Genomic DNA, 13679 nt, shown 5'->3' with positions numbered 1-13679 from the left:
GCAAAATTGGGTTTGACAAATGTCGACCATTCGATTGATTTCTAAGGGCTTCTAGGTATTATTTTTATTTAAATAATTGTTCCTACGAGTCGAAGCCAGACGACATATTATTATTTCGACCACTTAGGATAGTCCAATTGCAATTCTGCAAAGAGATTCATGCGCTTTTTGGCTACTGTGTTAGGCAGGAAGCCGTTTTTCTTGCAAAATTAACCGTTTGTCTTCGTTTTTGGAGAAATGTTGGTCGTAAACCACTTAAAAAATCAGAATTTTCTATTGTGTTAAAAAAAAAAAAAATTAAAAACTAATAATTTTTTGAAAATATTCCGAGGCCAGCAATCTGAATACGGCCTAGGGAATATCATTTTTAAAAAAAAACTCAATTTACAATAAACGTTTAGCTATATAAATGCGCAGAAAATACCACAAAACGATATTCGAAGGTTATTTATGTATTATATAAAAACTAAAATAAAACGTGAAAAAAAAAACGTTTATCGAATAACTTGTTTTCGATTTATTTAAACTTGAAATTATTTTAATAATTTTTTTTTTTTGTGTATTTTTATCCACCGGAAGGTAAACAAATATGAGAGGTTCAAGCAGGTTCTATCAGCAAATATAAAAAAAAACACCTTTTTATTTAAAAAAAATAACGAAAGAATTTTGGCCCGACAAATATTTTAGTCGCAAAAAAATAAAAACCAATTTTTTTATACAAATTTTACTGCATACAAATATTTTAATCAGCCTAATTTTACTTACTTACAGTTGAAATATTGGTCGTTTCTAAGTTGACACTGTTGTCGCTATCCACTGAACTAAATATTGAGTTCAGTGTAGCTAACATGGCTATATCTTTTTTCAAGAACACATAAAAAGGTTTATTATTGTTTGGTGGTGTATAAATACATTAATTTATAAATAAATCCCGTCGTGGTGTTGCTTAGGTACAGCCAAAGTCAAATGGTCTGTCGTGTTACATAACTTTTTACATAACTCGTGTTATTTCGTGTAATCCAAACCCACTTGCTGTGAAACTATCACTTTGGTTTAATCTTACAGTCCGAAAATACATATTTTGTATAAATATTGATTTCATAAAAATTATGCCACCGCCATCGACGGTGAATGATGTAAGAATGTGTTTTAAAAATGTCTATCCTTCGAGCAAAAACAACAACAACAAAGCTAACTGTAATGTTTTTAAATTATTGTCCAGAACGACTCCGATTGTTAATGATAGGACTCTTTCAGTTATGATCACATTTGTCGATAATTATTATTAATCGGCGCAATAAGAAACGCATTTTGTATTTACATTTATATTTACACAAAATATATTATTATTTCCAAAACGGTATTGTTGAATACAAGCGAAACGCCTCTGCGGATGTATTTTGATTTTATTCCATATTGTTATAACTCGTGTCGCGGCCAGTTTTTTTCGGCATAACTGTTTTCCACGAATCATATAAGTAATTCCACAAGTACATAACAGCAAGAAGAACGAACATTCCACCGTAGAAAAAATACTAAAACACAAGGGCAGCCGAATAGTAGGTGAAAGATTCCAAGAGTAACGTATATTTTACCTGGTGAGGAATTGTGATGCTGTACATGTTCACAGAAACGACCGTACAAAATGCACACAGACAAGTAGCGATGAACCCATTGAAGCCCATGACCAAAGAAAAGCAGTCGTTCTTTATGTTTTCAGCGATTTGAGAACTAGAAGAGTGTACGTAGTCGTTTTAATAACATAGCAATGGAGTGGTCAGACTCTATTGATAGACGTTTAGAGGTGGTGGGGTAAGCGAATATGAAGAAAAGGAATAGGTATAGCAAGAGGGATGGATGGACAAGTGTGGATCGAGAAAAGTTGCAGACTCTACTTGATTTAAAAAAAAAAAAAAAAAACAACAACAAGAATGATGAGACAGAATAAAGGGTCTACATATTTACTCACTGGAGTATTACGTTCATAGTCTCGAACAGCACGTTATAGCAAATGTACATTATGTAAACATAAACATTTTGTCGCACGAAACTGCAAAGTATCAGCAGCACTCCCAGTACGATTGAACCGAGCCCTAGGAACGTGTTACTACAACTGCCCCAGTCATACTTAACCTTGCCTATTTTGTAGATGGAAAATGCCGCTAATGTAAAGTTAAAAAAAAAAATTACACATTAATTAATTACAAGAGAATCAACTAGAGACCAGTTCAGATGTGTATAGTTGCTCTAATACCACCGAGAGTCCTACTGGATCAATTAGAAATCCCGTTTGGTATTATTACTTAGGAGCCAGTCTGATTGGGTTTACCCACAGGCTGCCCAAATCAGAGATGGAATAAAGGAAGGTAGCCAATTGTGCTCCTTTAAAAAGAGTTCTTAGTAGGAAAACCTGTACGAGGATCACTGGTAAAGATAATCTAAAGCTCTCTACAAAAATCTACCCAAAAAATGGCCAATCAGTGTGTTAAATTGTCAGTTTACCGCTTAAGGTCATTAAGGATGACACAAGCCCGTTTAACTGCAAGACGTTGTTTCCGGTCTGGTTTTCGTTGTATGTAAACAGAACGCTTATGTTTAAATTAATCTGCGAAAACAAGGATCAGTAAGTATAACGACGGATATATTATGTGACCAAAAATAATAGCAGTAATATTACTTGCATGTGCAAAGCGAAAGCCGACATGTACCAAATTGACCATTTCCTAATGGCCTGGTCGGAATACGACACTTTGAAGTCCTCGCAGAGGCACTTGATTACATTTACCAGAGTTGACGATTGATGTTGCTTTTTCTGAAATAAAAATCATAATAAATAGTATCTCATTACCCGGTTTACACGATCAAAGTGAAGCAGACCAGAGTAGATCAAACGAGCTTGTTTTTTTCAATTTTTTCTTTCTGCCACAAATGCACATTTTATTTTCTCATTTTAACGCAGTCAAAACTTAAAATTATATTATATGCTTTTCCTTGAACATGCCAAACCCGTCTCAATCCACTCTCCCTCGTTGTCTTATGCAATTTCTATTCCATACTCGACACTCCCTCGACCTCATTCCTCTACAATTGTCAATGCAGCTGTGCCATTTCTATTTCCTCTGTTGGTTTCTCTGCTAACCATCGCCACCGTGTACTCCACCCATCTCTCTCTCGAATACCTCTCATATACTTGAGTTTTTCTACTCCGTTCAGCTTTTACCATCCTTCTTAATGCCGTCTCATTTTGACCATTGAAAAGTCGCTCCGAAAGGGGACTTTACAATACTAACTTTGCTTTGTTCGTCCACCGCGTAATAGCACTTGGGCTTGTCGATGATGTCGTCGAACAACGCGGTCTTGACAGAAACCGGGTCGATGGGTTTTTCCAGCACGTTGTGCAAGAAGTTACTGTGCTGTACCGGAGGCAGAAGCCAAGCCAACGCAGACGCTAACGTCACGCCTAGAACACAATTATTCGTGCCGTCGTCAGCTGCAGCCGTTACTGCTGTTATTGGTACAGCCGAAGCTTACTGAAAAGGCCTAGGTATGGCAAAACCGTGCAGCGACCGTGGTCCAGCATGACCACCAGCTGGCCGACAAGCCCGGAAACGAACATGCCCAGCATCCAACCCGATTTAACGTAGCTGGTCGCCATTTGATAGTGGCGTTTGTCCCGGATTTTGGCGTACGCGTAACAGTAGCACTGCGTTGCCAAACAACCGTACAGCGACAGACAAGACATGGCCATCTAGGATGATTTTGAATTCAAAGCATTAATTGTAGAATAACGTAGTCGAGGCACGTCCGAACAGTTGACGACTGACCCATAGTTGATACCGGCTGGGCGAATTGATGAAATTCACGTACATCAGTATTCCGAGCACTCCGTTAAAGATCAAAACTGGTTTGTAAAGCAGATAATCGGCGAACAAAAAACATAACGCCATGCCGAATATTTGCAAGTGTATTTGAATTGGCACTAGCTCGTCTGCCACCTGTGCAGAATTAATGCACAATATAGTGCATAAGAGCAGCAAGATTAAAAATTATTGTGCCGAGAAGAGTATTGGGCAGGAATGGAGATGATGAGAACATCGGTGAATTAAAAAAAAACCCAATCCACGTGGATAGTGTGCCCAAACTATTGTGGTATTCATTTTTTGGACATATTTTTATTTTCAAAATGAACAACTAGCACATGCAAAATCTTCAATTTTAATTACATCATAAATGAATCTAATTAACATTGTTAGCACATTAATTAATAGTCAAAATTTAACACCGTAGAGTTAAATTAAAATAGCAATATATATATGTATTTTTTTTTTTTGAAATACAATCTAATTAAATTACTTGCTAATTACAAATCTGTTAAATGGATTACTTACTTCGTTTAAGGTTACATTGACGTCTGCTCCTGTTAGGTACTCTGACAAAAACGGATCGAGAGGTCTGATTTGTTGAACAAACGCAAACGAGGCTGTCATTAATGCGATTTTTTTCCATTCTTCCATTGTTATTTTAACACATCAAATAGAAGTGACCGATATTACAATAAAACAAGACGAAAAACAAACTGATTTAATATGTTAGTTTGTCTTGATTTTTAGGAGTGAGTGAAATATAAGGTCCGAACGTTTTGTACTCATACATGGACATTGCATAATAACCGTTCAATGTTGTTTTTATAATTATTATTATAATTATATTATCATATATTATTATCATTTGTATATTATATTACATTTTGAGTTTAGACTAACTTTACCATAACTACTGGGAGTAATATTTTGAGATAAGACTAATTAGCAAGTCCGTCTTACCGTATTTTAGCGAACCACTCACCTTAGATAGCACATGTCAATGATTTTTGACCTCATCTCCACTGCAGCAACTTTATTTCTTTATAACGATTACCGATAGGACTTTACTTATTCTTATAATGAGCTTTTTTTTATTGTCAGTATTTTTACACCAATAGTGGACGTTTAAACAGGCTCTATATGCTATCGCCACGACAGTAATTCGAGATAAATATAAAATCAGCAGTTATATTATGTTGTATAACACTTTCACCTCTGTAAATGTGAATAAAATGGTATTATCGATAATTACGATAATGTACTATTAGTACAGTAATTAACAAAGCAGTAAGGGGAAAATTGTTTACACACATTGGTTTGATTGTTGGTGCAAAACATAACATTTTACTCGTTGATTACAATTTTTTTTATACACATCGTTTAATTACAACTACTTAAAAATAAATAAAAAAAACAATTTTTCTAATATACTTTTTCAGAGATCCTCATAGCTCTTGGCACAGCACCATCCCCGAAACACGGTTTTCCCGTTGGAAAAATTATTCCACAAGTAAACGACACCGAGAAATTCGTACAGAGCACCGTAGAACAAAAACTAAAATCCACATTATATTCTCAATATTAGACAATAATGTTTTGATCCAGTTACTGTATTGCTAGTTTAAAGACACACTATTACCTGTTGGGCAACGGTTGTATTGAAAACGTTCATAGAGACGACGAACATAGTGAATACAGTGCCAATACAAATGGCCACAAACGCACTGAAGCCCAACACTAAAGCGTAGCAATCGTCCTTCAAGTTTTTAGCTATTTGGGACCTGGAAGTACAATAACGATTACAGATAAGTAGCAATAATCGTGATTTATTTATAACACAATCAAATTATATTAAAATGTTTTAAATAATCATATACAATTGTGTGCCTTATTTGTACTGTCTAAACGAGAGAATTACCACTCCTTAAAAACAGGCCTAACAACCACTTCAATCAATTGTTTCTCATCGTCTCTCTGCGATAGGCTTCACACCAAACCCATTCTTGTATAGCCAAATTTGATTCTGTTCATTCCAGTAACTTCTGTTAATCTCACCTCAATAATATCCATTGCATGTACATTCCCAATGATTTTCAGTCAGTTAGATGTATCATCAGCTCTATCACCAGTACTGTTACGTCTAAGGATTTAGATTTATCTGCTTACCAACACCTTGGTCACATCGAAGCTAACAAAACACCATTAACTGTACATATTGTAATGCTTACTGGGCTATAACGACCATGGATTGGAACAGCACGCCGTAGCAAATGTACATGATGTACACGTAGTAGTTGTTATGAATAAAGTTGCAAAGTCCCATGAGTACTCCGAGGACCAATGAACCGCATCCCAAAAAGTAGTCGCCGTAAAGGTCCCAGTCGACGTTGACAAAACCGATTTTGTAGGTACAAAAAGCTCCTAAAACAAAACATAAATAAACACTGTCACTGGTATACTCGATAGCCCATAATTGTCCTCCGATTCGTGTTCATTAATATTACAACCTACAACTGCACTAATCGTTTTCATTTACTTCTCTGTATGACCCGAACACGAAACTATAAACTTACCAGAAAGAGTCTTGACAAACTCCACCATTCCGTTTAACAATGTCCTGTAGTCTCCGGTGGTGTCTTCGTTGTACGTATACAAAACGTTTATGTTCACTGCGACCTGCAAAACAAATATCATAAGGTCTCAACTTCTTCTTCTTAATCTTCGCCTTATACTCCCAACTACAATGGGGTCGGCCTACACCTCCATAGAGCTCTATTCCATCTATCCATATTTATCTTCATAGCATCTCTCTCCGCATCACTTCTCCTCATAATATAACCAAACCATCTCAACCTATCCTTTCTCATTTTCCTCACAATTCCTAGACTCCGTCTTTTATATTTATTTCTTGTTCTATCCTCCCTAGTCACTCCACTCGTCTATCTTAGCGTTATCACCTCCGCTACACTCATCCTTTGTTCAATTTTCTTGCCTTCTGCGCAACATTCCTAGCATTGGAAATACCTGACACTCCCCTCCACAATTTATCCTATTTTTTTCACGTCTTCCATACGTCAGAGGTCTGAACATCACACACAAATACAATTGATTGTGCAGTACATTCCATTTACCAATGATACATCAGCGATACCTGCATGAATCCGGTTAAAGCCAAGGTGTTCCAAAACGACCATTTCAGTACAGTCTGGTCGGACAACGATAACGACAAGTCCTCGAGGAGACGGTTGAACAGTTTTATTCGAGTGGGAATTTGCTCAGGTTCATTGTGTTTCACTTGATTGGCAATCGTCGAGTCCACGTATTTGGGCGTTCTGCCGTCGTCAAGGGCGGTCTTCGATGAAACCGGATCAATGGGTTGTTCCAGTACGTTTTGCAAAAAGGAGCTGTACTTCACAGCTGGGAGAAACCAAGCCCACACGAAGGCTAATGATACGCCTGAAAGTGATCTTAACGTTAACAGTACATCTCCGAGTTACATCAGCCTCTCGAGAGCACCTGTTAGCAGGGTAGAGGTAGCAAGTAGTACATAGAATATTTGAGATATTTAAATACTTGGAACTTGCACAGGAGAAAGTATAGAAGATATGGAAATTAGACGATGGAGAGTCTTTGATTGAAGACACGCCTAAAGACGATTCATTCGAGAGCTACGCCATTATTGCAAGTAAAATAGAAATAGATATGGAAATGAGGAGAAACAAAACCGAGGAGTTGACATTTAAGCCCACGCGTGTATATTTTCACAGGCGAGGCGTTTTAGTGTCTGTTTAACGGACAAAAGCATTACATTGGCCGAGGATACCTATGGGAATTTGCCATTGCTGCACACGAGTGGTTAGGGTTATAAGCGGGCATTTGGAAGACAGTAAGTGGTTTTTAATACCAACTAGGCTTATGTAAGGCAGAATCGTGTAGCGTCCACCGCTGAAGTACACCAACACTTGGCCGATCAGACCCGACAAGGCCGTGCCGCACAAAGTGCCAGACCTGATGAAACCCGTGGCCGTCTGGTACTTGAGTTTGTCTTGGATTTTCACGTACACATAACTCAGACAAGTCAACTCGGCGCAAACATAGATGGACAGCAAAGCCATGGAAACCTGCGGAGGAATATAATTGTTATCGACGACATCTTTTCCGCATAACATTCAAACAGGGATTTTTAACACTAACCCACAGCTGCAACTTGCTGGGCGAACCGATGAAATTGTAGTACATCACTATTCCCACCAATCCGTCAACGATCAAAACGGGTTTGTACAAAACGTAGTCGGCGAACAAGAAACACAACGCCGTGCCGACGATTCCCATGTATACTCTTATGGGCGTCAGGACTTCTGCCACCTGCGACAATTTATTTAAATTCCAATCAGAAGTGCTTCCTGATGGACAGCAGAGGTTCTATAAAGGGTTTTTATTGTGGTGCTGGTCAAGACCCTATGTTCAGACCCTTTGAAGTTTGAGTTTGATTCAGCTTGGGTGTAGCTTCGAAAGTACAAAAGATTACTGCCTAGTTACCTTATGTTATGTTGGGCATTACTAGAATGAGTCTTAAAAAATTATATTGTTTTTCTCTGTTGAATATATAACTTATACATTTGACATAAGATAATTCAACTGAAAGAAAGCCCGAATTTTTTTTTAATTATTTCCAATAAGAAACAATGAATTTGAAATTTTGTCATATTTTTAGTTAGTTTATTTTTAAATATTTGGTAAAATTTGCTCTTTGCAAAGCGCGTTTTTTATTACAATTAACTTTTAACTGATCTGACGTTTGTTTTGTATTAATTGAATCACTTTGTTATTGACAATGTAAGGATTTTGGTTTCAGTTACAGCCTTGGAATTTATAATTTTTTATTCTTATAAATTATTATCTTTTTTTTTTTTTTATAATTCCAGAAACATTAATAATACATTTCCACGGTAACTGTTTAAAAAAATTACGAAAAGAAAACAGCTGCTGCAAATAGCTCTGAAACCAATCGAATCAAACGTGGGTTATTTTTTTCTAATAGAATTTTTTATTTAGCTCAGTTTTGAATAATTAATTCGTATTAATTACTAGTTATTAAAACAGCAAAAAACACAATAATAAAATTATATAGAAAGACAATCATTGTAAGTTTAGCTATTGTTTGAAAGGGAAAATGTTTAGATTTTTATTTCTCAAATGTTAATTTATAAGTTCTTTGAAAACTTTACTGGGTTAATTTAATCTATTTAATTACAAGAAACTGAAATTTTTAAATGAAAATCAGCCTCCTTCATAACAAAGTAAAGTAGCCAAAGAACTGGAATTTCCAGTTGAGACCATCTTTAGTATTTAAAATTTTTTCAAGTTTTTTGGTCCAAATAGACCGCATGCAATCCCCTTAATGAGAACTCGCTGCACTAGTGACTTTGAAAACCCAACGAATATTAATCTTAAATAAAAATCTTTACAAGTCAACAAAGTGACGAACCGATTAATTAAATTGTTGGCCTATATATTTTGTTTGCATTATTAATTTTTACGTCACAAACTATATTTATTTTTACGTTTATTAAACACATATCATCCAGCGAAGACAATTTTTTTTAAAGTAAATGAAATAGCAAATTTTTTGTAGAAAACACTTACAGGTACAACACTAAGTTGTTTATAATTGTTTTTTTGTGGATCCAGATTTATTTTTTTTTATTTTGTTAAGGTAGATACGAATCGCATTATTTCGTTGAATATTTAATGTATGGAGAATACAACTGACGTATAGACTGGTATAGTGACATATACACAATTCTCACAGTGTCTTTAGAAATGATTTTATTTAATCTACATGATTTAAAAGTAATTGCCTTCAGTCGCATTGTAATGTTTAATAATATACTATGTGTATTCCATCTCACATATTATAGTCGAACATCAAACTCAAATATTTTTTATTTTAGTCACTCTATTTACTATAGAGTAGCTTGGATTATCTATTTTATCATAATCGCAAACTTTTAAATCTTGAAATGGAAAATTTGAACAAATATAAATCGAGAACGCTGTAAAAAATGTTTTATTATATTTCATCGTTATTAGACCATTTAATTCAGACGCGCATCATCAGCATAGGTAATTATTGCACATATTTATTTATACAATTGAATAATTATAGTTAATAATTATTATTATATTCCATTGCATACCTCTAGAATTGAACAAATAACGCTACAATGTGCGCGGGCATAGTTTATCTAATCTGCCTAATAAATAACGTCGAAGGCTATGTAATTGTTTACACATATTTGTTTATAACCTTCAAGACATATTGCTTTTTGTTTTCCGTCATTTCGGTTCTAGTCAAATTTACATTTTATAGCCCTTTTTGGATTGTACATATTTTTTTTTTTTTTGGGCGGTTAATTTTGCTGAAATTCAATCATCGACGATTTAAGTATGAAACGCGAACCTAATTCAAACACATTGTTTGCGCAATAGTTTCACACCGTGTAGTCAAATGAAAATTTCAATTTTTTTTTTTTTTTTTTTCAAATACAATCCGACTTAACAAAACAAATGTACTACTTACTTCGTCCAGGGGTACGTTGACGTCCGGTCCGGTCAGGTACGCCGTCAAGAACGGGTCCAGTGGTCTTATCTCCAGAAGGAACGCCAACACGGTGGTCATCAGTGTGATCTTTTTCCATTCTTCCATGGTTCCCATACAAGTCCGGCGGGCAATATTATGAGTCTAAGGGACGAGCGCGCTTAACGAGTGAAGTCCGCACTTGGACCGCCGTCGCACAGGTCTGCGCAATCGCCGCTGTACTTGATTGTTATTTTTTTACAGATTATTTTATTCACGGCCAATTTCACGGATAATAAATATTATTATTACCTCACCCACTAACTTTTTTATTGGCTGTTTTCCAACAAACTCAACAAACCGGTTGTAGCCACTCGACGGTGTGCCTCTACACCTGCTATCTCTCGTGCAACGTTGCTGTAGAGGGTCTTATCGATGACTACACAATAATGATGTAAATAAAGTAAATCATAGTATATATATATATATTTGTAATCATCCGCAAAATGTCCATATCGGACAATACCGACAAAGTATTTTTCAATATAATTTTATCGCTACCGACGGTCAAATAGAAACGGCTGATGGTACTGTAGATAGACATAATATTATTTTGTTTCAACCGAAGTAAAAAAAAAAAATAATAAAAAATTAGGTGTACAAAAAATAATTAATTATAATTCGTCAATCGTACAAATCAATAGCAATAATAACATTATATACATTGGAATTTGTTTGCATTGCTCAACCACACTTACCCTCCTATTTTATCTAACTTTCAAACTCTGATTGCTTTAAAAAAAATTAAAAATTATATATATATATATAAAAATATATTCATAATAAAAGAACAAAACGGTTAATAATCTGAAAAATTACATTCCAACTACAGAAAAGTTCATGTTTATTCATTAATGATTGTATTATTTAAAATATTTCCCTTTAATGTCTAATATTATATAAATGTATCAAATTAAAATGTTTTTATTTATCAAATTAAAATGTTTTTATTTTTAATTTTTTGGCTCAGTTGTGTTATTATTTTTTTTTTTACATACAACACTTAATATTGTGTCTGGATGTGTGAAACGTTCCAATATACCGTACAAAACTCTACAAAGACCCATGTAGACAATCGGCGACACTCGCTGTTAATTTATACTGTAAATTAATTTAATTATTTCACATTTTTATTTTTGTACAGATTGTAAAATTATATAAAAAAAAAAAACATAAATAAATAAATATTCGACGAGTAGTTTGACATTGAAAAACGGCAATGCGATGAATTATATTTTTTCATTTTACAGCGACGGTTATCAAAAGCAAAAGCTATTAAAACTGCATAATATTATAAAACTAATAGCGACTGGATAACCTATATTTTACTAGTACATTGCAAGGTGTACGAGTAGTGTTTTTAAACAAATTTATTATGAAGATTATGCTAGTTTTGTATTGTTGCCATACAACAACTATATCGTATCGAAATTATTAATTAAAAATATCTACATACACACACACACTAATTCTTAATGAAAATGTTTTTTTTTTTGTAGTTTTTGCAGTTTACCAAACTTATTGCTACACGAATATTGAATGAAAGCTTGTGTTTTCAATGTTAAACACAAAAACTACAGTCTATGACATTATATTTTGTGTCGACAAATAAAAAAACTCTATACCGAATGAACAAACAATAACGATATATACTTAAAACAGTAAACACATTTTCAAATGCCAAACGTGAACCGTTTAACCTAGAACTTTCTGTTTGAGACCGAATGTACATAATATATTTTCTTTGTACTGCGGAGTTAACACAAAATATTTTTTTTGCCGGTAAAATTTTTCATAACGTGTCCATTATGAATATGTTATTTTTATTGACCATGATCATTGCACTAGCATCGTACTCGCACCAGTTTTTGCCGGACGAAAAAGATAATCAACAACTTATCGACAAACTAAATGCACTTCTTATAAATTCCGGATGGGGTCGGCTCAATCACCTGGAAGTCAAATATCACGACGATACACAAGGTCAGTCTTCTTTTTCAGGAATAGATCTACTCATAGTCCGTGAAGAACCCGATCAATGTAGTGTCACCAAAAAAAATGTGGGAAAAAAATACTACATGACCGTTACGCTGTTGGGATGTGTGTATGCAAATGCTATGCATAAGTTCGTACAGTTGATAAGACCTATTATAGTGAAATGCAATATCGAGGTACGTCTTGCGAATCAAAGAGCAAATAACCAAAGACGTACCAACATGCTATCGTGTGATTCAGGTGAGCAATTCAAAGCACGTCGTGGTAACTATAGCAAATCTTGTAAGGTTTTTAACACTCTTTTGGAACAATTTGAAAATAGTAGACGGATGTTTGATTACATGACGTGTGCATTGATTGATTTGTTGGAACCGTTGAAAAAAATTCAAGAACACCGTGTAATCCGAAATAATATACAATGTCTTATAGCTAGCGCAATTATGATTCGAGATATAAATACTACACCTCACAAGTATGTATACCGCGAGGACGCCGATGACAATATTACCACATTTCATAAAAATCTAAAAAAAAGTTTAAATAGACAAGTAAGAGGGGTTTTGTCACCTATAATGAGGGAATACTGTATAATACCAAAAGAATCTTATGACATTGATCTTAATCAAATTCCTTCAACTGATGCTAATACAATAGAAAATGAAACAACCGGCCAGCCCCTCGAGGCAAGTAGCAGCATTGAGGATGTGGTCAAATTGGAGATCGAAAAACACGTGGAAGAGGTCATAAACAAATACTTTTTGGATTTAGGATTTCACTACGTTGATATTCCGAATTAAATATTTGTAAATTAAATGTATTTCTTTTGCTATAAAATAAAAGCTGGCTACTAAATAAGTGTACTTTTTCTTCTAACTAGATTTGTAGACATTTTTAATTTATAATAAAATGTAGTAATATGTCGTTTTTTGTGGTGATTTATGTAGTAAGTATATAAATAAAAGTATAGCTATTTTAGTATAGTTGCTGCAAACGACCATATTTTAGTATACTAGTAGTTTACTGAAATAAACAATATTTTCTCTTGATTGTGAAAATTTGAATTGACAAAGCAATTCGAGGTGAATGATCTAAACACATTGGTTTGATTGTAGGTGCAAAACACGAGTTTCAAAAACGAATACAAACATACACATTATAAACATTTTATTGGATCATTTTAC

At 34.5% G+C, this 13679-nt stretch overlaps 3 protein-coding genes across 3 annotated transcripts; 1 reads left to right on the top strand and 2 right to left on the bottom strand.

Annotated features, from left to right (window-relative positions):
• Positions 1–1309: 1309 nt before the first annotated feature.
• On the bottom strand, positions 1310–4659 carry LOC126835767 (thiamine transporter 1-like). Its single transcript, XM_050568566.1, has 9 exons — positions 4389–4659; positions 3825–3995; positions 3532–3748; positions 3291–3460; positions 2678–2812; positions 2503–2605; positions 1970–2162; positions 1596–1731; positions 1310–1535 (listed from the first exon to the last, which is right to left on the bottom strand). Exons 1-9 carry the CDS (start codon positions 4512–4514, stop codon positions 1407–1409), a joined length of 1380 nt encoding a protein of 459 aa, XP_050424523.1. The 5' UTR covers positions 4515–4659; the 3' UTR covers positions 1310–1406.
• Positions 4660–5183: 524 nt separating this feature from the next.
• LOC126835766 (thiamine transporter 1-like) lies at positions 5184–10860 on the bottom strand. Its single transcript, XM_050568565.1, has 8 exons — positions 10447–10860; positions 8058–8228; positions 7768–7984; positions 7015–7319; positions 6437–6539; positions 6092–6284; positions 5503–5644; positions 5184–5418 (listed from the first exon to the last, which is right to left on the bottom strand). Exons 1-8 carry the CDS (start codon positions 10579–10581, stop codon positions 5299–5301), a joined length of 1386 nt encoding a protein of 461 aa, XP_050424522.1. The 5' UTR covers positions 10582–10860; the 3' UTR covers positions 5184–5298.
• A 1148-nt stretch (positions 10861–12008) lies between these two features.
• On the top strand, positions 12009–13295 carry LOC126835809 (uncharacterized). The gene is made up of 2 exons (XM_050568634.1): positions 12009–12738; positions 12928–13295. The coding sequence occupies exons 1-2, from the start codon at positions 12228–12230 to the stop codon at positions 13293–13295; spliced, it is 879 nt and encodes a 292-aa protein (XP_050424591.1). The 5' UTR covers positions 12009–12227.
• Positions 13296–13679: the final 384 nt, after the last annotated feature.

This window comes from Adelges cooleyi, unplaced genomic scaffold (genome assembly GCF_023614345.1).
Source record: "Adelges cooleyi isolate 19-005CV unplaced genomic scaffold, UGA_ACOO_1.1 ACOO_flye_CR_arks_rails_tigmint_CR_PRNA_23, whole genome shotgun sequence".
Classification (NCBI taxonomy): Eukaryota; Metazoa; Arthropoda; class Insecta; order Hemiptera; family Adelgidae; genus Adelges; species Adelges cooleyi.
This window is presented reverse-complemented; position numbering and strand designations above follow the sequence as displayed.